Source organism: Callospermophilus lateralis, chromosome 6 (genome assembly GCF_048772815.1).
Source record: "Callospermophilus lateralis isolate mCalLat2 chromosome 6, mCalLat2.hap1, whole genome shotgun sequence".
In the NCBI taxonomy this organism is placed as follows: domain Eukaryota; kingdom Metazoa; phylum Chordata; class Mammalia; order Rodentia; family Sciuridae; genus Callospermophilus; species Callospermophilus lateralis.
This window is the reverse complement of record NC_135310.1, coordinates 91,693,218-91,720,412: the sequence shown is the minus strand read 5'-3', so window position 1 is coordinate 91,720,412 and position 27,195 is coordinate 91,693,218. Positions and strand designations below refer to the sequence as shown.

The window sequence follows — 27,195 nt, the reverse complement described above, 5'->3', positions numbered from 1 at the left end:
GTGCCAGTAAGTGGTTGGAGCTGGAGAATATTATACTAAGCAAAATCAGCCACTCCCCAAAAACTCAAGGCCAAATCTTTTCTCTGATATGAAGATGCTAATTCACAATAAGGGGAGGGTGGGTGGAAAGAATAGAGTTACTTTAGGTACAGGGGAGTAAAGGGAAGGGAGGGGATATGGAGGTAAGAAGGATAGTAGAATGAATCAGACATTATTACCTTATGTGCATATGTGACTGCATGACCAATGTGATTATACAACATGTAAAATCAGAAAAATGAAAAATTATACTCCATTTATGTATGATATATCAGAGTACATACATGTATTCTAGTGTCATGTATAATTAATTAGAGCAAATTTTTTAAAATTTTAAAAAAGAGATACTGGGGATACATAAAAGAAAGTATAAGTGAAAAAGTAATAATAGTTTTGGGGGTAATAGTAAAATCTTATGTTAGTGTGATCTTCCATTGCATTCCCTGAGAATTCACTGGTGGAGATTCATTGTTAAGGTTAGTTTTACTGTACAGACTTCCCAATAGGGAGATCTCCTCACAATGTTTCTCTTTCTGCTTTGATAGTTGATGGACAGTGGCAGGAGTGGAGTTCATGGAGCCAGTGCTCAGTGACATGCTCAAATGGGACCCAGCAGAGAAGCCGGCAGTGCACTGCAGCTGCTCATGGGGGCTCTGAATGCAGAGGGCCATGGGCAGAAAGCAGAGAGTGCTATAACCCTGAGTGTACAGGTAAGTAAGTCCTGCATCTAATGAATGTCTGCCATTCATAAAACCTGGCAGAACCAGGCTGGGCTATAGCTTGGTGTTAGAATGTTTGCCTAGCATGGGTGAGGCCCCAAGCGTAATCCACATCACCATGAAAAATAAAATAAATAAGTGAATAAAATAAAACCTGACAGAACCATGCCAGATAATCATGGAATAATAAGATATTTTTATATTCCTAATAAATGAAGCCAGTATATCAAAGTTTATTCTACTAAATACCATGTTAGTAAAGTGACAAATTCAGGAGACTGAATACCAAGTAAGTTAACAAAGTTTAGCACTGAACTGACACTTTTACAAGTAAATGTGTCTAACTCATCAGACACAAAAGTCAGACACACTAATATAACCATTTGCTAATTACAATGAACTGTATTTGGCCAGTAAGTCAAATATTTGACTAGTTTATTCATGGTGGAGATTAATAAAAATTCAAGGGGTTGTAATGTTCTGAGATATACAGATTCCTAAATCAGTATGTGGTAGAGCACTGTCATTGACCATGACACATTTCTTTTAGCCAACGGTCAGTGGAATCAGTGGGGCCATTGGAGTGGATGTTCTAAATCCTGTGATGGAGGTTGGGAAAGAAGAATAAGGACTTGTCAGGGTGCAGCAATCACAGGACAGCAATGTGAAGGAACAGGCGAAGAAGTGAGACGATGCAGTGAACAGCGATGCCCTGGTAAGAATGAACAGAAATGATCCCAAGGGAAACAGTTTGCAACCAGAAATTTACAAAAGATTAAAAATAATGCTATTAGTCAAGGACAGTACTTCCTCAGTTTAAAGATTGCTAATAATAACCTGGCAATTTACGTTTTCTCTATTATATGGGAAATCCCTCCAGAGGTATCATAGAATAGTTTTATTGGTTTTAAATGATTTGTTGCAAAATGACATTGAAAAATATGGTAATAAAAATATGGAAGACCGTGATTTAAATTAGCTTATTAACTTTTTTACTTTATTATTATTAACTTTTCTACCATTTTCTGAAATGTTTGTTTACTGATAACACAAAGCAAGTTGCCTTATATTATATATACCAGAAATACAAAATATGTTAAATAGTTCAGTGAGAAGCTAAAGAGATGATGTTGAAATTCAGACATTTTATATTCTATTGCTGATTAACCTCACTTGATGGATGCCATTGAACACCTCTGTTCCTACCTCTTTCTCAAATTTCCACTGTACAAAGAAATTCCTATGAGAGAAATATTCTAAAATGAAAGCATAAAGTCTAAATTACCAGGTAAAGAGTTGAAGTGCTACTACATTAGAATATTTTTCCATATAAGTACAGAAAAATATGAAGGTCAGAACTTTTCCAGATTACAAAGCATATGTTTTTAAAGATTACATAAAGAAAGATTTCTGCCAGGCATAGTGGTGCATGTCTATAATCCCAGTGGCTCGGGAGTCTAAGGCAGGAGGATTGCAGGTTCAAAGCAGCCTCAGCAGTTTAAGGAGACCCTGTCTCAAAATTAAAGATTAAAAAGTGCTGGGGTCATGGCTCAGTGGTTGAGTGCTTCTGGGTTAAATCCTCAGTGCCACCTTGCAAAAAAAAAAAAGAGAGAGAGAGAGAGAGAGAGAGAGAGAGATTTCTTCCAAATCACATGTTCATTCAATAAAATATCATTAGCATATTGAAAACTCAGTAAATATAATTTATAGGATGATGCCATCAGCAAAATTATTATAAGCACACTTAAAATGTGATATGATGAAATTTTAAAATTTGACAGTGCTTCACAGTGAGGTATACAGGAAAAGGCTGAACTTGGAGAATCTGAATCTCTTATTCTATTGGTAGCCAGTCCCTGTGGGGAAGCTATCTCTCTCTCCTGCTATACAGACGCTGAAAATATAGTGAGCACAACTAGTTGCAGATCTCTTCAGTTCAGAAACCTATGAATTTCTGTCTCTATGGAACATGACTGCATCTGTTTATAAAAACCACAGTACTCTCAGAGATATCTAGAAGTCAAAACTTTCTTTTCTCCATAATTAGACTTCTAAACATTTCTCACAGTTCAACACCAAGAATACTAACAGGAACTAAACTTTAAGAGCAGCAATTTGTCAGTAGGTTTTCTTTGGGCTTAAGATCATTTTTTTTTTTTAATTCTAAAGCCTTATGAATTCAGAATGATAAGAAGTAAACAGCATGCAACATTTTGATGTGAAGGATACCTACACAGTTTAGCACTGTGAAATGACTCCTATGCTGCCTGGAAATAAAGAAGCATTAAACAAAAACATTAAGTTCACCTAGGGACAAATTTCATTAGACAATAAAGCATGATTAAACAAGACTCTTGTAGTATTTGAAGTTACCTTAACCAGTCTTAGCATACTACAGTTCTTAATAGGTCTTTTAAAACTGTCTTTCATCTGTATATATCTAGGTAAGATGGTTCTGGTGCAATCGAATTTACCAAGATTGCCACCTGCTGTTTGGAAAACATTTTACAAATCTGTTTACAAGAAAAATACTGTACTGTATTGCCTCAATATATTTGTTGGCTTTTGTGATTTAAGGCAAGTTGAAAAATTATCACATAAAATTAAAAATACCTTTATATTACACCATACATTCTGGAGTATTATTAACATTTTCATTTTACTCTTTTGGATAATATATGAAAGGAACAACAAATTATTTACAAGTATGTAGTTACATAATTAAAATAAATTCTTGAATCAGGTAAATAATTAACAAATTACTGCTTCACAGAGACAAATATATGTTTATATATACACATACATGCACACATATGCACACACATGCAGGTACATACACTAGGCCTTTGAATCCTGGTCTGATACTTTTATATAAACACAAATTACATTGTCCCTCAAAAGCTTTATATGACTACTAACTTCAAAAATGCATTTCACTATAGAGAATATAAAATGTTTTATCAAAATAGTTTGCTTATATTTATCTTTCTTCATGTGCAATAATATTATTTTATTAAGACAACAGTATTTCTAAGTTTTCCACAGTAGACTTGATCTAAAAATTAGATCCTAATCCTCCTTGATTTCTTCTATGGTCACTGTATCATTTTTGTAAGTAGGACCTTAATATTCTCAATTCCAATCATTTTATAGGTGCACATTTGCACATGGACAATATTAACGGAGAAAACTTTCAAATTACCAAAACATTTACTAAGGCATTTTTCCTCTTTTCATCAATAACAAAGCCTCAACAAATGTTCCTTTTAGAACAATAAGTTTTTTCTACTATTATCATTGTGAATATTTCTTCAGATACCTGGGCAAAACTGCTATTTATTTTTATGCTTCACTTAATCTGAAAGCAAAACAAATTAATCAAGTGTGCAAGGAGACCCTCTGTAGTCAGGAAGGAGATATAATACCCTTTCATCTTTGTCTAGATAAGCAGTGAAAATAATAATTAATCATCTGGACTTAATTAGAAGCTGCTGTAATGTCTACTAAAGGTAGACAATAAAAATATTTGCACATCAGTGTTAGGACTTTTCTTTAAGGGTAAATGGATAACCTAAAGATTTTCATAAACATCATAACCAAGAATAAGATTATTCTTTTGTCATCATAAGAAATTGTAGGGATGGAAATTTTATTTTTATAAATACTAGTAGTTGGGAAATAGAATAACTACAGGGAAGATAATTAAGGGTTTCAATTTTTAAATTGGTCAAATTTGCCAAATAATAATCTTATTCACCTCACTCTCATTGTATACCCTCAGACTCTGAGGAGTAAAATGGTAGGATGGTAGTAGTTTTCCCTGATTTTGTTATGATATTTTTCATTTATTTTTTTAAATAATTTCCTGGATACTATTATTTAGAAAGCAAATATTATAGCTGGTTTAGCCTCTGTTAACTTTTTGGTTCCTTGGGGACATTCTTACTTTCTCAGGGGAAGAGCTCACTATTTCTACAACTCGATTTCCAGATTCCATTACTCTTTTAGTCATTAATTACTGAGTAGGAATCTACCATTTACAGGAAGATATTACACTTAAATATATAAATAAAACCTCCTTCTTGGAATGACAGTTGCTTTGTCTGAAAACGTTAAGCGAAACTTGCAGGCTGAGTGTGCTCAGAAAAACTTGTGACGCAAATTAGCCCATATCATGAGTGTACCTAGAAATAGTATCTTGGGTCACAGATGCAGCAATTTTGGGGATATCTCTGAATATTCATACCAAAGCAGGACAGTAATGTTGGTAGCACAAAACCTTTCTAGAACATTGGTATTCATTTATATTAGAATTTGGCAACCTGTAATATAATGTATGTAAGCTCCCCCTACACACCCAATCCCCCACTTTGTAGAAATGTCATTCTGGGATTGACCATTCTTTATCTTGTAAAGTTGCTTTGCAACAGTACAGTTTCTCCTCCAAATACCAAAAGAAACTTCATTTAATTTCTGAATAATTTTCTTTGAACTTCAGTAGGAGGAATCACAAAACTCGCTCACTTTATGCCCCCTTGTTTTTCTTTTATTGCCCACTCTCATTTTCCAAAGCTACACTTTTTGAACCTTAGTATACTTAAACATCACCCTGAAAGGTTGTTGAAACACAGACTCCTAAGATGGACTTCCACAGACTCTGATTCAGCAGGTCTGGGTGAATTTGAGAATTTGCATTTTTAAGAAAATGTCAAGTATTATTGAGGATGCTGGTCTGCTTATCATCCTTTGGGGTGCAATGATCTGTTATAGTAAAAAAAATAGTAATACTAATAATAATAATGTGAAAACTAACAGAGAAATGAAATGCAATCCTCCAACTTACCTCTCTTCATTAGAGATTGCAAAGTTCTATTTTATTCGTGCTTCTATTTTATTCATTCTTACTCAACAAGATTCTATTTTATTCATGCTTCTTCAGAAATGATGAGGGATTTTTTAATGTAATCTGTTGATAATGAAAATACAAACAATCCATTTTAAGTTTTTTCAGCTAACTCATTTCAACCAAAATAAGATCTCTTCACAGCAGTCATATAAAGAAAAGTAGGACAGTTAATTAGTTGTGTGGGTAAAGATGGTTTAGTCCTTATCCAACTCTCAGTTCTCCAGTCCTCATTTTTCCTGTTCCATGAAGAAGCAGGAAAAACAACTTAAGTATTATTTGAATAGGTTTGATAAAAACTGTGCAATGCCAGGACACAGATCTTCTTATCCCCAGCACCTCTCTTCCTGAGCAGGAGTATATTTTTGCTGCCTCTTATTCCCCAAGGCTATTAGCTACTGTATACACATATAAGTGAGTGTGAGCAAGGTGTCAGGGAAGAAGACAGCATCTTAACTCACATTGACTTATTTTCTCCCAGGTCCCAGTTAGTGGTGTGGTGGATGAATCACTTCCAGTACAATTATTTTGTCTTTGGTAGAGATAAGTTTAATATGTTTGGTAAATTAGACCCTTCAAAACGCCGGTGTAGTACTCCATTTTAAGGCTAAATGTAATCACTATTAGAAATCCAGATATGTGAGTATAAAATTTGCATTTTCTTATTGAAAGAGAAAAAATGCTACTCTATGTTAAAATTGCATATGAGTTGACATCTGCTTTGCCTTTTTCTTTTTAAACTACTATTAGTTCATCACAAATAGTGCTTTTAAAAGCTCCTATTCCATTGGAATTTCTGATTTTTCTGATGTCAGATGGTATCTGTATATTTTACAGGGAATTATGCTATTATAGGTTGAGTCTTCATAAGGTTAAAGCAAGTATTTTCACTGAATATTTTTGGACATAACAAATAATGTCACACTTTAAAGTTTACATCAATCACCTAAAACTAAACACTAGGTTCAGTGTTTAACAGTAGGTGGCACTAGAAATTGAATTCTTTCTTCTTAAATGTTCTATTTGTTTTTACCATGTCACTTCTAAAAAGCATGGAAATTAATTAGAACTTGAAGATAACCCTGTGTAAGAGAGACCACCTGTTGCTTAATAAATATTTAAAATAGTGTCCGATCCTCCCACAAAAGCATGGGTTTTATTATATAGTCCATTCAACAGTTCTGGAAAAAAAATCAACTGAATTTTATAGGCAGAATTAAGGAGAAACCACTGAGGTCTAAAAGAATCAATATCTATATCAAATAGTAATTTATGTCCCTTTTCAAACCTGTTTCTATGGAGACTTTTATTATCATAATTTGTCTTACAGATTGCTCATCAGATGAGACTTTGACAGAAGCCCATGGCTTCTGTCATGGTAGAAACTTAAAAGGCAATTTGTTGTAATCTTATATTACCCTACTTTGTCCAATATTGAAATATTTGGCAACATGCTGAGCATTCTCAAGTCAAAAAGTAGAGAAATACTTATACATTTTTTTTTTTGTTTCTTTCTTCTATCTCCAGTTGCTTTGTAATAAAAATAAACACACATTTTAGGCACTACTTAATCATTATTTTAGGTCAGAGCTCCTTGAGGCAGTCCCACCCTGTAACCCGCCTTGCTGGGATTGGCCCTCCATGTGTCCAAATAATGATCCTAAAGACTTCAGTGCAGCTGGCCTGACAGGAGGCTGTGGCCAGGTGGCTCAAGTCTCAAGTAGCCTTGCCACTCATGCCAATGTGCCTCCAAGTCATCACTTTCTACATGTGCTAAGATTAGAGAAGGCTAAAAAGGACTCTTATCCTCAGCTTTTCCTAAAATAATATAAAAAGGCAAGTAAAATTTTCCAGCAAAGTCTGGAATGCACTTCAATGTTAAAAAATCTAATAAAAACTTGGTAAAGAATTATTTAGTTATTCTTCAAAATTGAAGTTAGCCATTGTTTAATTAAATTAGTTAACAGCTTGAAACTAGAGTGATCTTATCTACTAAGCTGAAATGTAGGATTAAATGATAAAATACAGAATTTGCTTGGGAGTGTGTACATAAAACATGATCCAGACCAGCACTCACACAGGCAATCTCTAACACACAGTTTGCTGATAAAATTAAAGTTTGCCGTTTCTGACTTCGACACTTAAGAACAATTTTTTTTGTGAAATATATGAATAACTTATTTATCATAGATCAACAACAAAAAAAGTACCCCTATGCTTAGGGACAATGTCTACTCTGAAAATGGGTCTTGTTTGTGTCTGTAAGCCATCACCTCCCAGCTGTAACCTTAGGCTACATAGTTCTCTCTACCTTGGTTTCCTCGTGTTTAAAATATATTCTATTCACCAAGGGAGGTTACTATGGGAATTTGATAAATTAAAATACGAAATTCACTTAGAAGAATAATTCCTAGTGAAACATACAGATTGCTGATACAATTGTATGCTTGAGATAGCTAAAACCTTTTCTTTTGTGAGGCACAGTATTATGAAACACTTCATAAATACTCTTTTTTCTCTCAGGCCTTGACAGCAGCATGAATTCTTCACCTGAGTAGGTTCCACCTTTGAATTTAGAGCTGTAAACCATGTGAGCACAGAGACTGGATCTATCTCATTTACCTCTGCATCCCCCAACCTGAGAATTCACAAAACATAATAATTCACGATTTGCCAGCAAGTAAAAATTGAAATGTGGGGTCACTAGTAGTGCATGTTTTCCTTTTATTTTTTTTTCTGCATGCCAACTCTATACTTTTGAATCAATTTCTCTTTAATGCTGAAATTCTAGCATATGAGGTGAAAACTAATTTTCCACATCAAATTGATTTAAACCCTGTATAATTTCTGCTATTTTTAAGAGACAGAAAATCAGTTTGAATAGACAGATTAACAGCTAATCACTAGGTAATTGCTACCTTATTTTAAGGGAGCATGCTAACTACATACTTGTGACTTCAAGTACAGTTGTATCTTACAAATGAGTTTTTGTATCTTTGTGCTAGTGATAGCAAACAGTGGGATGTTTCAGCTGATGCACAAGAGTTGCTCTTCCATTTTGCTAAGGCATAAAAATACAGGAGTCCTTCATATTGCTGCATGATAATATGTTTTTATTTTGAGCACAGAGAGAAGCCTAAGCTAGTTATCTATTTTCTAATTTACAAAATACACATAAGTAGTATTAAGCACACACAAAAAAAATTAACACAAATCTCTATCTCTAGCTTATGTTTTTCTCTTGAGCTTTGGTTCCATATAGCAACTGGGTTTTGGATAGTATCTAAATGTGCTCAAATATTACAAATGCAAAACTATTTCAGCATCTCTCCCAAGCCATCTCTGCTTCACATACTGTAGCTCAAGATGAAGCACACTGGATGTCCCTCCTGGAGTCTTCTTATTTCTCCATTTTCCTTCCCTCTTGCACCCATCAGCCATGAAGTTGAGTACAGTCTACTTCCTAAACAGATTTGGAATCCACCTACTTCCTATTGCCATTTCCTGTGATTATTTTCCTCCTCCCTTTGTACATTATTTAGATTGTCCCAGGTCTCTTAGTCTGAGGTCTCATGTTCCTTCAATTCACTCTCCAAACTGCAATCGTAACTTGTAAAAACAGATTATGCTAAGTGAAGCTAGCCAATCCCTTAAAAACAAATGCCAAATGTCTTCTTTGATATAAGGAGAGTAACTAAGAACAGAGTAGGGACAAGAGCATGAGAAGAAGATTAACATTAAACAGGCATGAGAGGTGGGAGGGAAAGGGAGAGAGAAGGGATATTGCATGTAAATGGAAGGAGACCCTCAGGGGTATACAAAATTACATACAAGAGGAAGTGAGGGGAAAGGAGGAAAAATATAAGGGGGAGAAATGAATTACAGTAGAGGGGGTAGAGAGAGAAGAGGGGAGGGGAGGGGGGAGGGGGGATAGTAGAGGATAGGAAAGGCAGCAGCAGAATACAACAGACACCAGAATGGCAATATGTAAATCAATGGTTGTGCAACTGATGTGATTCTGCAATCTGTATATGGGGTAAAAATGGGAGCTCATATCCCACTTGAATCAAAGTGTGAAATATGATATATCAAGAACTATGTAATGTTTTGAACAACCTACAATAAAAATTAATTAAAAAAAAAACATAATTTCCTTTGACCTTAAAGTACATTCAAACTTCTTGGCCACCCATCATTTATAAGCCCTCCCTCTCCTGCAACTACCCACCTTCTACTCATCCCCAACTTTACACTCTGTCCATTCTGAAACAGCCCAATTTATTGAATGTTCCTATTCTCTTGGCCCCTGGGTCTTCCCATAAATGGTTCACATGGAAGACTTTCCCATTCCTCCTTGCAGAAGTCCTATTTATCTTTTTTACCTCAACTTGGACATCCTTTCTAGAAATCTGTTGCTCACATCCTTCTCCCTACAGTACTTCTAGAGCCACCAGACCACAGTGAACATCCTGTTGAGTGTTAATTTCTCATATTATTTTCTTCCTGATCATTTCTTGGTAGTTGAGAGACCCTGACAATTCTTATTCATCCTTTATATGGAAAGTATTTTAAAGGGGGATTAGGATATAATGGAAACTAAATATTTGTAGAGTGAACAAATTCTATAAGTGGCACTGAAGAACCCAGGAAGATCCCCACTACTCGAGATGTATGAACATAAGATAGAAGAAAATAAATTCTTATTTTAGTGTCTAGGCTCTTTTGCTTCTAGTATGTGCATAAACAGACTTGTTTTCTTTACTAATTTTTTTTTAAGATATAGTCTTCAAAGAATGCCAAAATCACCTTTAATCAAATATTTAAAGCAGCTGTGGGATTTGATATCAGTACTGAAAAGTTGTAAATCCTGGACCAATTTGCAAATTTTAAATCGATGATTCCCCTTTCTTATCATTTGTGTACTGGGTTTCTGTCTTCAAGAAGCACAGTGCAGCTGAGGCTCTGTGAATTTATAGTAGAGCAAAACATAAAGTTTGTCAGCCTCCCTAGACTGAGAAAATTATTGGTTTGGTTGGTTTTGTTTGATTATAGGTAGATCAAACAGATAGTCAATAAGTTAGTAATTGAGTACTGTGAATGGACCCAAGAGAACTAGTGCTTATGCAGCTTCTTTCATACCTAGAGTTGGCATACTGTAGGTCACTTCAGAGGGTTCTAAAAAGGGGCACGTTGGCTCTTACAAATTAGATATAACCCTCCAAGGTCAAATTTTCCAATATCTGATACCCTAGAAATCTCTTTAACTTTTAGTGTGATTATAATAGCTAATCTCTGTCTCTTTCTACTTTTAATTGGAATGACTTGTGCCTGACCATTTTCCATAGACACACACACACATACACACACACCCTCAGTATTGTGCAGAATCATCTTATTTCTCTGTGATCTTTAGAATCAGCATAGTTGAAAAATAGATTGTCTAGCCAGAGGAGACCAACAAATGAATAACCTATTAAAAAATGTAGATATAACAAGGTGACAGACACATACTTTGGAGAACAACAGAGCAAAGGAAGGAACAGGAGTGTGGAAGGGTGGGTCAGCAAATCACTGAAAATGTGAGATTTGAGTTAAGATAAAATGTGGTGAATATATGAGCCATGGAGATACTTAAGGACAAGGAGGAGGGATATGCTGGGTGGAAAGAACAGGTGGACACATTCTGAGGCACCAGCTCAACCAGAGTATTGGAGAAGGAGCCAGCCAGGAGGCCATTGTGACTGAGGAGGTAGTGAGAGGACAGAGGGAAGGAACACAGCCAAAGGGAACCAGATTGCAGGACCTTGTAACAGGCCAGTTTAAGCATTAAACATATTTCCTTACATGAAAAAACGACATTTCATCTTTCCCCAAGTAGTATGCCCTTTAAAAAATCAAGCAGTGACCCATATTTCCCAGAAGATTGTTATTACTACTGCAACCTTGATTTTGAACCTCATCAGTTTGAGCTGCAGGCCCAGTAAACATTCACCCTGTTGGCCCACCACTGCCATCTAGTGGCTAACATCTACAATGACCAGATATTCTGACCACGGTGGACAGGGAGGAGGGGCACAGAGAGGGAATGAATGCCTTTTGCCAGAACATAAAGTGTGAAAGCTTTCTGAGTCCACTCCAGGGAAATGAAGAAGTTCAGTGTACAGATTACTTTTTCACTGGTTTATATCAAGACTAAATCAGGAAATACTAGAAGCTGTAGCAACAGGTTTTATGAAATGTATTTCAGATTTCATCAGTAGAACTGAAGAAAATTTGAGTTTGAAACCCTTGAACACTAGAAAGACAGTGCAAGTTTTGTGGAAGTAAAGATTATAAATCAAAAGATGATGATGAAGATAACAAAGAGAAGAGAGATGCATAGAGGGAACAAATAGTAATCAAGTATAACTGTAATAATAGATAAAAACTGTCATGTCAGTAAAAATAAACTAGTCATTTTATATAGAGTTTGATTATGTTATAAACTATTCATGATGTATTTTGTGAACTTTAATACTTATTCTACTTTTCCATTTTAAAATATTCCATAAGAGTTTTTGAATGAATTTACAGAAATAGTTATCATCTATTATAGCAATATCCAAAGTAGTAACCATTTGAATTTAATTTACATTAATTAAAGTTAAATGAAATTTTAAATTCTGTCCTCAGCCCCACTGAGCGCATTTTAGCAACTGAACCATATTTGGCTAGTGGCTACTAGGTTTAACAGTGAAAATAGATTTCCATCATTTTACAAAATCCATCATGTAGGCTGTGTTTTAAAGATAAATTGGAATTATACTTTCAAAAGTGGGAGGAGAAAGCATTTTAAGCAGAACACACAGCATTTGCACTAGTGTGAAATATTTAGGAAATAACCAATCATTCTTTGTGACATGTGAGTACATGTGAGTGAGCAGGAGGTATCCCAGGTTCAGGTGTACTAGAAGGGTCTTTGATTACACAGGCACAGTTAACTTTACTCTATGAGGACAAGGGACCCATGACAGCAAGGGGCAAAGTTAATCTTCATTTTAGAGATTACTGTTACAAGGCATAAAAATTGGTTTAAGGTGAAAGGTACTGGGGAATTGCATCACTTGACACCCATTCCATTAGCTCAGGAAGCAGGCAATCATCCTGGACCTCTCTGTTGCCTTCATTACCCACATCATTTAGCCAACAGGCCAAACTTATCTTGTATCCACTTATTTTTTCCATCTTTAGTCTATTCATTCTTACTAAAGGATAACTGTGGCCCTGCATTAACCTCCTCAATGGTCTAGCCCAAATAGTCTGCCTAAACAAGGCAAACCAATCTTCTTAAAATTAAAAATTTATCTGAGCCTGTCTCTGCAGACCATGACATCACAGTTCTCCTCATTCTTTTCCTTCCAGTCACTTCACCCTGAATGCCTCAAGCCCTACCCTGCTGCAAGGCACTTTCATGTAAAGTGCCCTATGCCGAGAGCACTGACTGTATCTCACACTGCCAGTCTCAAGTGTCACTTCTTCCAGGAAGACTCTCAGATTTTAGATGGAAACAGCACCCTATAGTTAATGTTTGAAGTATTTATCACAATTGTATTGAATTACAATTATATTGCATACTTACAAAAAGTAATTGTGTGTGTGTGTGTGTGTGTGTGTGTGTGTGTGTGTGCATTTTACCTCTGTTTTCTCCCTTTGCCTGAGAGAACCACAGGCAGAGACTGTTTTTCTAATGTATCCCTGGTTTTCTCTATAGCAGGCCTCAGCACAGGTTAGTAAATGCATGAATTTACCAATGAACTTGTTCCCTAATTCACACAGGATAGGATGGATGCCTGGGTGAATGGTACAATTGTGGAAGATTAAGAGGAGAAGGATGAGTAGAAGATGCATCTGATGTTTTTAGTTACAGGGACATGTTTGGCATATTACTGGCAGAGTTAGGAAATACAGGGAGCGAAAATAAGCAGCAGTGTGGGGGAAAATGGTGAGAATTGAAGTGTGGACAGATTGCCTTTGAGTTTTCTGTGGAATATTCAACTAAAAATGCCATTTACCAGTTGTCTCTGCCAATCTAAAACCCAAGAAAGACATTCAAACCAAAGAAACACATAGTTGTCTCCAATTCATAGCTGGAGTTAGAAGAATGACGACAGTATAACACAAGGAAAAGTTTGAGTTAAAAGTCAACTGATTGCATTCTTACTGCTGCTCTGACATTTTACTAACTTTTCCTCTTTTCCCAGCTTTCCTCCCCTTCAGTGACATTAATATAAGCACCATCTATTTCCATGGCAGTGACTTCCCTCACCACTGCCACACCTCTGGGTTTTGCCTTTTCTTCCTGATACTGACACCTGTCCTTTTAGGAGACACCTCCAGCTGGGAGGAGACTGGTTGGGCAGCAGAGTCCAGAATAGGAGCATATGCTCTCCATGCTGTGGGGGACAGATGGAGCAGCCAGTGAAGTGTCCCCCAGCCTACTTGTGGGAGCGTCTGGTTATGGATGCTTGGCTGGTGATGGCTGCTATATTCCTTAATTTATTTCTCTCCTGTTTCCTGAGATAACTGTGGAAGAGAATCCTTTATGGAGGCTTCCTTTGCTTGAGCTAAATTATGTATGTGTCTGTGATACATTTTGCTGCTTTTTAGTTTTGATTTCTGATGACTCTACTTCTACCCATCACCACTATCCCAGTCCAGCCTTAATGAAAATTCTTCTTGGATCCCAAGAAGGATCCTTTAACAGTGTCAGAATAGCAGCCTTGGATGCATGGAAGAGGCCAGGAAGGCATGGTTAACTCCTAAAGGGAGTGAGAACCAGGCACCCTCACCAAGCCACTCCTTCCTACTCAGTGCCCCCCAACTGCACTGATATTCTTGTCTGGATTTAATATGTAATGAAAATAATGTTTCAAATTTGAAAAGGAAAAATGTCAATTCTCCTTCTGTGCTTCTGTTTTTTCACATGAGTAAATAAGACTAATAGTCATCTCTAGATCATAGGTAGTTGGGGAAGATTGAGTTTGGGTATGAAAGACTATAAAAGACTCAATGAATGTTAATAGGATTAATATTATTAATGATGGAAATTATCTAAGTAAAGCATTTAACTTAAGGGAAAGGGGAAGTATGAATCATTCTGCAAAGGATACAAGGAAGGAGACTAAGAAAGGAAAATGTACACAAGAAAATGGCCTGAGTATTTGGTGGAGGTCTAAGAGAGAATGATTTTCTTTTTTTTTTTTTAATTTTTTTTATTAGTTGTTCAAAACATTACAAAGCTCTTGACATATCATATTTCATACATTTTATTCAAGTGGGTTATGAACTCCCATTTTTACCCCGTATACAGATTGCAGAATCACATCGGTTACACATCCACGTTTTACATATTGCCATACTAGTGACTGTTGTATTCTGCTATCTTTCCTATCCTCTACTATCCCCCCCCCGAGGAAAGTATTTTCAAGAAAGAAAAAGTCAGAGGTGCTCCAGGGAAGGTTCAGTGAGTAAAGACTGAGGTGAGTGTGGTAGGCCTGATAGGCATCACTAGTGAGGAGAAGACAGCTTATGAAACAAACTGGGGCTGACATAGGTTGCCTACTAACCTATCTGCCAAGCAAAGCTTCCATGTGTTGGAGTCAAATCACCAGTGTGTTTTCATCAGAACTCAGAGTAAATCAGGGGAAGAATACTTTCTTGAACAATTCAAGTTAACAAGGAAAACACTTGGAAAGTCAAAAGGAAGGCTATTGAGGAATTGAAATTTGGGGTTCAGCCCTGCTGATAACCTCCACCAGCTCGCTCACCTTGGGTGAGTCTCATTTTGGCTTTGGCATTCTTATCTATGAAGGAAATGAAATAGGTGACCTTTGATGATACTTTCAACTTTAACATGCTCCCTTGTTTAAATCATTCAGCCTGTCTTAGGTCATTAAAAAAAAACTGCAATTTCAATACATAATGCATTCAATTGCATTTTCTCACCTACTAATAGTTATAAGTTAAATTACAGAATTCACGAATTCTGAAGCACAATTGGATCTGTAGAATTTTTATTGTCATGGATTAAATAAGACACTATTTCCAAAGGAAGACATTTCTCCCAGGAAGTCACATGCATGTATTTATTTAGGGACTTTAGTAGTAATAGTGGTAGTGGTTATTACAGTAGTTGTGGTACTGGAAATTGAACCCAGGGCATTGCACATTCTGGGCAAGCACTCTGCCACTAAGCTATATCCCCAGCCCTACTTATTGTTTCTTAGGTTCTCATTTATCAAGGTATTTAAATAAATATTATAAATCATTATTTCATGATTTGGGTTTTTTACATTATAATATATTTGTTATAGATCTGTTCTTAAAATTCCTTTTAACTTTCTTATTCTATAATTATTTGAAATTTCAAACATAATTTAAAAATCAAATTGATTTATTCTTATAGCACAACTGGTATTTTTTGTTCTTGGATGAAGAAATAAAAACATATTTTTGAACTGTATGTTAATTGATTCTTAACACTTATTAATAATTCTAATATGGCTTTTGGTATATTGTAAATCACTTTATTGTATAACATCCTAAAATATAAAAAATTGGAAAGATTTTTTTTTTTCATTCTTGAATGTGTTCAATTTGGAGATAAACCCAGGTGACTTTTTCATAAAAGCCTACACAGTAAGAAATTTCAAAGGAAGCATGAAGATTTTGCAGATAGTGAAATAAAACCTGGTGTTTTTTTGTTTATGTCTCTAACATTTCAGAAAACAATCTACTTTAAAGAACATGAAAGAGGTTCATAGTGAGAGAGATGCATTTGAGGATTGTTTATTGCCAATATTTAAAAAAATAAACACTGCTGACATTCAAGGCCCTCTGTTTTAAATTGCAGCACCTTATGAAATATGCCCAGAGGATTATCTGATGTCGATGGTGTGGAAAAGGACTCCAGCAGGCGATTTGGCATTCAATCAATGCCCACTGAATGCCACAGGTACAGTAAGATGACCCGCCCAAATCCAAATGAAGATTGCTATCCAACAACAGCATGCTGTGCTTGCTTATGAAGTCATGCTTTTGTCCTGTATCCATAAATAAGTCTGTCCAATAAGCAATTAATGAAACAATTTTAGTAAAGTACTTCCTGAAAGGAGCCAAAAAAAGAGGCCCCCAAAATATTGCTGGTGCAGTGGTTTCTCAGGGTGACTCACAGGCATTAAAAAAATAACCCAAATAACAATTTCACATGCCTGTTTTTTAAAGCAAAAAATAGCGTAAGCCCAATTTTCAGCCAGTCTCCCAATTATGCGATGCCTTCAAGCATCCTGTTATAAAGCTTCTCTCTGTTCTTTGTGACACACAGGCACCACTAGCAGACGCTGCTCTCTCAGTCTTCATGGAGTGGCCTTCTGGGAACAGCCGAGCTTTGCAAGATGCATATCAAATGAGTACAGACACTTGCAGCATTCAGTAGGTGCAAAGCCAGCTTTAGTACTTGCTCTGTTTATTTTTTGCTAATGATCATTGTGTAAGAATTTAACCTTCTGCTGTACAATCGAATCAGTAAAGTCTCTGAAAAAAAAAATGCCTAATGGAAAAACGGATGTGATAGAAAGCTAATTTTTTGTAAGTTAGGGCTAAGTTGTTTTATTCCTCAGGCTTGGGTTTGTATGGATCCTGCTATTTAAATGAAAGAATTCCTTGTCTAACTGGAAAAGGCCTAAGCAAAGTCTGCTTTCCAGTTTTATGTGTAAGAATTAAACTATATATAATGAATAATTCAAGTCTGTGTTAAATTCTATATAAGATCTATTTCAAAGCATCACACAATTTTAAAATTCTTTTAACTTTTCAGTAATTGGGAAATAACAAAGCTGTGTCACTGAGATGTCAAATTTCTTACTGCAGTTTGAAATTAAGATGTAAAAACAAAATGACAGTGTTGTTGAACCAGAGGAATTTAATTACTAGACAAAAATTGTGGGGCTCAAGTTTCCAAAGTAGTGCCAGTTACCCACACATCTTTAAACTATACAGAATGTGATACATGGGTATTTTGAGGACAATTAAATTTTGCTTGATATTTCATAAGGGCAAGTCATTCTCATTTTGGACACTATTGCCATTTCATCCTGACAGATAGGAAGACCTCTATTTATTGGAATGGTACACATTGTGGGATACAGAATAAAATACCATTATAAGCCAAATGGAAAGTTGAACTTTGGTAGGGATGATGTTTCTTTTAAGAGCCTTTATGTTTTGCTGTGCTTGTGTGTGTATGTGTGTGTGTGTGTGTGTATGTGTGTGTGTGTGTGTGTGTTTTAATGTTCTGACTGTCAACACATATTCTTAAAAAAAAACCCTGAAGGATATCTTGCTTGTGGATGGAAAAGAAGTTTATACAAAAAACACCCTTATCAATTGCTGGAATCAGCATTTACCTATTTATCAGAAAAATAAAACAAATTTTTAAAAATCTAGAAATTATATGCTGAGTAATATATTTATGTATGAAAACAAAAATTGAGTTGATAACTACATAGATCCTTATATCTATCATTATAGATACATATATGTATATTAGAAAGTTATTATTTGGCTACCTAAAGCCTTATTTCCACTATAAGTATATGCTTACATATACTTATAAAAACATATAATACAAATATATTTATGTATTTCCTATATCGCCAAAAACTCATCAATTTAATTACTGATATGGTATACAAAGGTATTGAATAGTATTTAAATTTCATATTTTTAAAAATTTATTTGTTGTGTGTGTATATATATATAGATAAATAAATCCTCATTTAATAATAGCTATCAATAACTCATGTTATTCTGTATCAGAATTATATATGAGCAAAATATTTTTATGAGTTTAATTTTAATGGATTTTATTTTCCCCGCATTTTAGACATTAGAGTTTGTTTATTTTACTCTAATTATATCTACATTCAGTTTTTTCTTAGTCATGATGGTAGATGGAACAATTTCAAGAATTAAGTAAATATAAGCCAATTCTTAGAAATTTGCAAGAATGAGAAAAATATCACATTTTTACAGAAAAGTTTTATTTTCTGAATCCAATGTTCTGTACTGAAGTATGGAAATGAATTTGCATTCTGTGACTGCAGATCATGATAATGAAGAGCCTTCAGTCTGTGAAGTAGAAGAAATAAGATTTCAAGTTACATATCTTATAAAAACAATTCAGTTGATAAATAACAGCATATGGCCTTGTTGGCATAGGTATAAAATCAGGTGCATGGTTTTTAGAACACAAAGCATCTATGTGTTCATCTCCTACAAATCACCTGCTGGGAATTTTCATTAATTAACTCCAATCTTCTTAAGAAGCTTCAACATGTGTGGTATTATTGCCTCAATATGCATAAAAAGAAACTAAAGATATACCTAGAGGGAATCCACCTAAGAGAGGTAAACAGTGAAAGTTGCACACCAGACACAATTGATCCAATGTCTAATCTCTTTTGTGGTGGCCATTCAACCTCCTGAGTCTTTTTTTTTTTTTTTTTTTTTAATCATCTGCCCTAAGCTCTGGGGCTGGAAGCCACATTTTCTGATTACATGTTCTCAGAAAAAGTCAAACGGTCTCACTCAAGTCTTAGTTTGCTATTTACAGAATGGAAGTCCTTCCTTCATTTTAGTATCTCTGGAAATATAGGGGAAAAACAGATGAGATACTATACATTTATTGTTTGTTTGTAAGAGCTGAGTAACTATAAGATATTGATAACTTTATATATAGAAAATTCATTTGCATTTAAGAATCCATTTCAATAAGAATAATATTTTAGAGTTTCACATATTGTGAACTTGAGCTATGCATGTAGAAAAATAAAGATAAATTAGTATAAAAAGATAGATAAGGAGGATGAGAGAAAGTGTAGATATTATATATATTTTATACATGAATTATGTTTACCTACATGTGTATGAATGCTTACACACTTATACATGCATACATTAACAAATCTAGTGTTTGCCTAAGGATGATGATCTGCTTTGCATGTTCATAGGAATATAGGATCAGTCTGTGTCTTCAAAGATGTTTACCTCACACATTAGCCTCACTATCCATATCCTACAGAGTATACTGGAGATGGAAATAAGGTCAGCTTCCTTCCATACACCTACTCTTCTTGCTTCTTTAAGCTATGTTGTGTCTGACTGGCATAGCTGGATAATGCTTGTGATATAGAACAGTTGAGACTCCCACAAATCCAAAATTACTTTGCAGACTATATTTTCTCCTGTATCAATTCAACATTTAATACCCGAAGAATTTTACTTTTTAAAAAATTTTCTATAATCAAAAAGCTCAATAAATTATTAAAATTACTTTTAAAAAATAATCTACTACAGGTAATTATTTAAAATAAATAGACCTGTTACCAACTCTTTCATATAGAATATAATATATGTACATATACACAGTTATAAAATCTGTAACTATAAGGTGCTATTAAAAACATTTTAAAAAATGTAAAGTCAGCAATCTTAAATGTATAGTTTGAGTTATTTTAGGGTAAGAACCATGTTTTGTCTTTATTGTTTTATTGCCTAGCACAATGTTAAGTACAGACTAGATATTCTGTGGCTACGTGAATGATTTTGCTATTTTTCTTCGTGGTAGGATACTGGCAACTAGAGAGCACTAAGAACATGATACACCAGAAGTATTGTTCATGAATTTATAAATGTTATCCTCCATGTGCAATTTCTGTAGCTGAAAATCTATCTAGAAATGTGGAGTAATTGATAACAACACCTTTTAAAATTATTTAGTTATTACAGAACAATTTCTGTAAGCTATTACCTGTGAAGTTTGTTTGGAAACCTTATAAGATACAAAGTTAAACACTATGCTCCAAGTATTGCTTTTAAGAAAAGATAAGGCACAAATATGTGCACACTCTTTAGTAAAATTAGAAATATACAAACAACATACTAAATGTTAAGTAGCATTATTGGACATTTCATATTTTCTACGTATTAATGTGTCTTTTGATACTGGGAATTTTAAAAATAATATACTAAATTAGGTAAAATAATTTTTAACCTATTGAGAAATAGTCACAGGATTCAGACAAATGAAGAATATCATTTTTTTTTCACAAGTAAAACATGCTTTAGTGAGAGTCTACTTAATAGCAGGAGAATAATTCTCAAATGCTTAAGAGAAGATGTCTTGTTGGACCACTGATATCCATAATGTAAAGATCACAAATCACTTCTTTTTTAAAAAAAAAATTGTTCTAATTAATTATACATGATAGTAGAATGCATTTTGACACATTGTACACAAATGGAGCACAACTTCTCCTTCCTCTGGCTGTACACGGTGCAGAGTCACACTGGTAGTGTAATCACACATGTATATTGTAATAATGTCCCTCTTGCAGAAGCTTTCCCACCCCCACACCCTCTCCCCTTCCCTCGCTTCCCTCTGCACAATCCACATTTTCTTCATTCTTCCTACCCACCCCACATTATGAATCACCATCCACTTATCAGAGAAAACATTTGGCCTTTGGGATTGGCTTATTTCACTTAGCATGATATTCTCTAATTCCATCCATTTACTTACAAATGCCATAACTTTATTCTTCTTTAAGGCTGAGTAATATTCCATTGTGTATATGTATACCACATTTTTTAAAAATCTATTCATCTGTTGAAGGACATCTAGGTTGCTATTGTGAATTGAGCTGCTATAAACTTTGATTTGGCTATGTCACTGAAGTATGCTGATTTTTAGTCCTTTGGGTATAAATCAAGGAGTAGGATAGCTGAGTCAGGTGGTGGTTCCATTCCAAGTTTTATGAGGAATCTTCATACTGCTTTCCATATTGATTGCACCAATTTGCAGTCCCACCAGCAATGTATGAGTATACCACACATCCTCGCCAACATTTATTATTGCTTGTAAGAATACCATTTCTTATTGCTTATAAAATTATCATGAGAAATGATGGAATGCTGTGTCTAAATAGGCCAGGATGCCCCTTAGTTAAGCAGACCAACTTTGTCATTGGTGCACCTAGACAAAAACTCTCTCTTTCCCTCTTTCTCTCTTTCCTACACACATATGCACAGGCATGCATCTGGAGAGAGAGGCTGTATAAAACTGACAAAACATGAATGATGGAGAATTGAGAAAGGCTAAAGACTTTGCACTAATAGAAACTCATCCATACAGAAATTGTAAGAGCTAAGTATGAATGTTCTCCTTTGAGATGTTTCCTAACGTCTCTGTTTCGGTTTTTCAAATCTTCACTAAATGAGCAAACACAAAAGTCGGAGTGATAATTCATCTAGTTTTTGAAAGTTTGACTTCATGGTAAGAGATATCAAAGAGCTGGAATCTTGGTTTAAGAACTTTATTACTCCTTTTATTGGTGGTTTTTGAGAAATAATGAGATAATGATAGAGAGGGATTGAAATACAGAGACTGGAGACCAACAAAGATACTGAGACAGAGAGACAGTTAGAGAACAGAATAGGTATGACTTATTTTTCTTTTATATTTGCTATATCCCAGTGGAATTTTTATTCATTGATACAAAACTCCTCACATGTTACACTTTTTTAGCCACCAGCTCATTGCAAAAATGTTCAGCAAGTTGCCTGAAAAAGGGTAATATACTTTATTATTGAAACTTTCATAGGGGATTAAAAATAATAGTCTTGGCAATTTTTTTACAACAAATATTAAGATAAAAAGTGTGTAAGACATTGTTTCTTTAATGAGCACAGAGAAATGACTGCTAAGGTCCAGCTGATTTGGAGAAGTAGAATATAGTTTTAATTTTGAAGTAGTCACTAATCAGTTGGGGATAGGGAGCCTGAGAAACAGAAGTTACCTGTTCTGTTTTTTGGGGGATGTGGTGTGGCTAAAACATGTATCTATATGTATGTATTTCTACTTACACAGACCTCTTAGGAATGAATATGGAGACCCTTGTTTCAACAACTCAAGATAGACTATTCAATTCCCTTTATATTAATGTTGCCAACCTTCAAATCCTTTCTTCTAGAACTTAAATGATTGCCAAGATCAGAAATGCCCAGGAAAGTTGAAGAACGTGACTTGTTTTATAATGAGCAGAATCCTCTTAAGTTTATTCAGACCACATATAAAAGTCTATAGCATATTTCAGAAATTCCTAATGTATTTTCTATTATATCTGAAAAATTGTTTTAAAATTTTTTTAACTTCATATATTATTGGTTTAGGAAATGGCTGTCAATTATTTTTCTGTAAGGATAACAGTAAATATTGGAGACTTTTCATGACATATGGTGTTTGTCAAGACAATGGATTCTGCTTTGTAGCATGAGAACAGCTATAAACAATAAATAAATAGATGGGAATGACTGCATTTTCATAAAGTTTTATATAAAAACCAGGCAATGAACTGAAATTGGCCTTTAGACGATATTTCATTGGCTTCTGGTCTAAAATGTAAGTTTTTTTGTTGTTTATTTGTTTTGTTTTTCTTTAAAGATTACAGTTCCTTCGAAATTTCCCCTCAAGGCCTGGAAAAGTCTATTTTATCTCCTTTTCCATCTATTTTCTTTAGCATTTTAACAATTTTCAGTGTTTATAATATTTTCTCTCCTGATTGCACATCTAGTAATTTTTTACTGACTGTCAGACACTGTATAAAACAAAAGTAGAACATGTTAATGGCTACCAGAAACCATCCCCTTTCCTTGGTTATTCAGATACTTGGAGGGATTGAAACTTCAGTTCATTCAGGGGTTGATTTTGGACAGGACTATTTTGAAGTTTCAGGAAGAACTATGTGTTAATAAGCTATTACTTATTATGACAAAATACCAGAGTTGATAAATTTAAAAAGAGAAAAGATTATTTTGGCGTACAGTTTCAGTCCACAGTTGGTTGAACCACTGCTTCGGGATCTGTGATGAGGCTGTTCATCATTGTGAGAGAGCAAGGAGGAGGAATGTGCTCATCTCAACTGTGACTGGGAAGTGAAAGAGATGAAGGTATTGGGGGTCCCAATATCACTTCCAGGCCCCATACCCAGTGACCTAACATCCTACTACTATGCCTACCACCAGCTCCTAGAACACTGTAAACTACGGAAAGAAGCCTTTAAGACATGGGCCTGTGGAAGACACTCAACCAAACCATAGCAAACAGTGTCTTATAGTCTCTTTCCTAAGGAAAGGGTGGAAAGCCTGAGGGTACCCACCCTTTTAGCCTTGAGAAACTGAAAAACTCATCTGAATTCTTCAGAAATGCCTAGATCCGGATCCAGCTATCTGCCACAACAAATTCAAATCCACCAAATGTCCTCAGAGGAAGACCTGCTGGGGCTTAAGTTTGCATTCTTCCCTTCAGTAGGCATTTGTTTCCAAAGACTAGCAAAGAAGGAGGAAATTATACTTCTGCATTTTAAAAGTCTTCCTCCTAACTTTGCAGCTTCCTACATAAGTTAAGAGCTAGCAGGATTAAAGCCTCTCAAATTTCCAATAGATTTTTCCAGGTCAAGGGAACCAAGAACTGCAGTTTCTCTTGTTGCCCCAGAAGTTCTCTGACTGGGCCACACTTGTCCTCAGGTTTTGTCCAGCTTTAACAAAAATTCCTAAGAGGAGAAAAGAAAAGTGTTTTTTTTTTTCTTTCTTAATTGATAGATTTATGAAAAATATGGACAAATGGTCCTGTGATTAAATGTTATTGTAGTTGGGTGCAGACTTCATAAAACATAATTGTAAGGGACTCTTCTCAGATATTCTCTGAACAAAAGTAAAAATGTAAACAGATATGATTGACAATACAGTGCCATTTTAGACATGAAATTTTTGACTTACATGAGAGAATACCTCTACTTTGTGTAAATTTAGTTCATATCATTTTCACTGTTATTAGTCCTCCCGGGTGCCCTTAAAAGATTGTTTTTTTGTAATGTATGTGTGTTTTTTTCTATTTGAGGAAGCAAAAGCATTGGTTTTTACATGAATTAGACAGTCTACCAAACTAGTAAATGTCAACTATATTACAAACAAGAAAAAAAAAATCTTTAGTCACATGATTGTATTTCCTAGAGAATTTAAGAAAGGCAATTATATAGATGTATAAATTAAATAACTCTACTAGTTATGCGGATTTTTTTTCCTTTTCTACCTCAGAAAGTATTTCTGATTAGATTTAGAAAATCCCAAGAGATATTTAACCTATTATCAGAGTATAGAATTACTGTGCCTTGGAGAAGAAATGTTAGAGTCAGTCATAGGCATTGAAATTTATTGAATTGGAACTTAATTCATAAGATGATTTGATATAATATACTTGTGCAGAGAATTATAGTTAGGCTAATACCAAAGAAAAAATTACCAAGGAAAGTGTTTTGTTATTCCATATTTTTTAATCCATCTATTCATCTATCCATTTATTCATTCTACAAATGTTCACTGAGATTTAACTGTACCAAGCACAGTGCAAGAACTTGGAGATACAACTTGAACTCTCAACAAATACAAAATAAAGTTGGCAGGGCAAGAGATAAAATAGTCACAAATTGTGATATACAGGAATTAATTCACAGGGTGACAAAATAGGGAAAAATTTTGGAAACCTATATTTTAATAAAATGGTGGAGTCTTTACAAGAAAATTATATTTTAAACTCTGACCTAAAATATGAGATGAACTAGACATGTAAATAGTGGAGAGGCCAAGTTTATCAGTGGATGAGAATACAAACCATGTAGAAGAAATAACATTTGGAGAGACTTTGAAGTCTTTAAGGAAGTGAAAGTAGATCACTGAGCAGAGGTGGTAAGCAAGAGAATGTCCTGAGATGAAGTTAGAGAACTAAGTATGGAAAACATCATGCTGTGCCTCAAGGCTCTTACTAGGAGTCTGGAGTTTATTCTAAGTGCAATAGGAAGCTATTGAGAGCAGAGAAGTGATGTGATGCAATCTAATTAAAGAGGGTCCTATGGCTGTTCAGTGGAGACTGGGCTGTAGGGCAGGAATAGAAGCTGTGAAACCTGCTGCAGTAATCCATGAGATGTGGTGATTAACTTTATTAAAGTTTAGTGATCACTTTTGGAGTATTGTAATGCCACTTTCTAAGGTGAAGAAGGCAGAACCACGAGGAATAATTTGGGGTAGGTATAATTGGGGGTTAAAGAAGGTTTTTATGAAGTAGGGAGAGTGTAATTGGATATGAAAGTCAGAAGCTTAGATTCCAAGCCTGGGCCAGAAACAATTTTATAAGTCATCAATATGAAGAGGAAAAGATGAGAAAGTGATGGAAGACTTCACAGCGGTTTATTTCCAGGTTTTGATGATGAATGAGAGCCAAAGAATGGATAGTAATTAAAGAAGATGCAAGGTCCAAAGAGGTTTTTGTGTTTGTTCGTGGGGTTTTATTTTTTGTTTGTTTTAAATGGGAAATATTAGAACAGTCTTGCATGTTAAAAGAAATGATCCAGTAAAAAAAAAAATAAATAAATGGTAAAAATTTAGAAGAGAAACAAGAAAATTAAAGATAATGAAAGGATGAAAAAGGAGCCATAATCTATACCAGAAGTGAAAAAATAAAGTCTTTGATAGGAGAAGAGATACTTGCTACATTATAACCAGAGGAAAAAAACGATGGGGAAGATGAATACAGTGGATCAGCTTAGCGAGGTTTGTCTGGGAAAGATTATGGGTTTTTCATCTGGCAGACTTCTTTTTTGCCATTAAGTACAAGGCAGGATCATTAGGTAAAAGTAAAAATTTAGAGGAGACAGGTGTCTTTTTAGGAAAGAAGAAAAGATTTGAAATAGTAATTTGCAGGATGTTGAAAATAAGCCTATTAGAGAAATATAATAGGATTATCAAGTTGCATTGGGTACAATCTGAGATTTGAAGAGAAGAATTTAGAGTCTACCTAGTTAGTCTCCTTGTAATTTTTATCCAGGAAAGTTGAACTACTTGGGCAGGGGGCAAAGAGGATATTCTTGCTATTCAGAAAAATTAAAGAAAAAAATTATTTTGAGGACCAAAAGTATCAGTAGTACCTACCTGAGCACTTATTAGAAAAGTATAATCTCAGTCCCTATCCCAGATCTACCTGATCAGAATCTGCATTTTGAATATTACCCTTTTTGATTCATTTGCAGATTAAGCTTTAAAATCACCATGGTGGGTTTTATCTAGGGTTGCACTTTTGGTTGATGAATGCACTGGAATTAGAGAGGACAAAGAAATGAAATGATTAATGGTCAACTCCCACTATAATAAGATACCATAATCATAGATGATATTTGATCTTCCTCTCCTGAGGGAATTGTACTTCTTCACTCCATTGAAGTTAGGCATACTTATGTGGCTGATTCTGGTCATTTGGTTGTGCATGGAAGTGATCTTTGTCGTGTCTAGGATGAGGATGTCACCAATGCATGATCATTTATCCTTCATCACCTCAAGTCTTTGAACGACTGTGATAGAGCGAGGCTTCCAGAAGATGATGGGCTCCTT

At 34.8% G+C, this 27,195-nt stretch overlaps 1 protein-coding gene across 1 annotated transcript in view; it reads left to right on the top strand.

The window, feature by feature from the left end:
• Positions 1-27,195, top strand: part of Adgrb3 (adhesion G protein-coupled receptor B3) — a 674,891-nt gene that overhangs the window by 292,464 nt on the left and 355,232 nt on the right. Inside the window, exons 5-8 of the mRNA XM_076860054.1 lie at positions 585-749; positions 1,309-1,473; positions 16,553-16,654; positions 17,024-17,130. Coding sequence (XP_076716169.1) covers positions 585-749; positions 1,309-1,473; positions 16,553-16,654; positions 17,024-17,130 — 539 coding nt within the window. The remainder of the gene's footprint in view (positions 1-584; positions 750-1,308; positions 1,474-16,552; positions 16,655-17,023; positions 17,131-27,195) is intronic.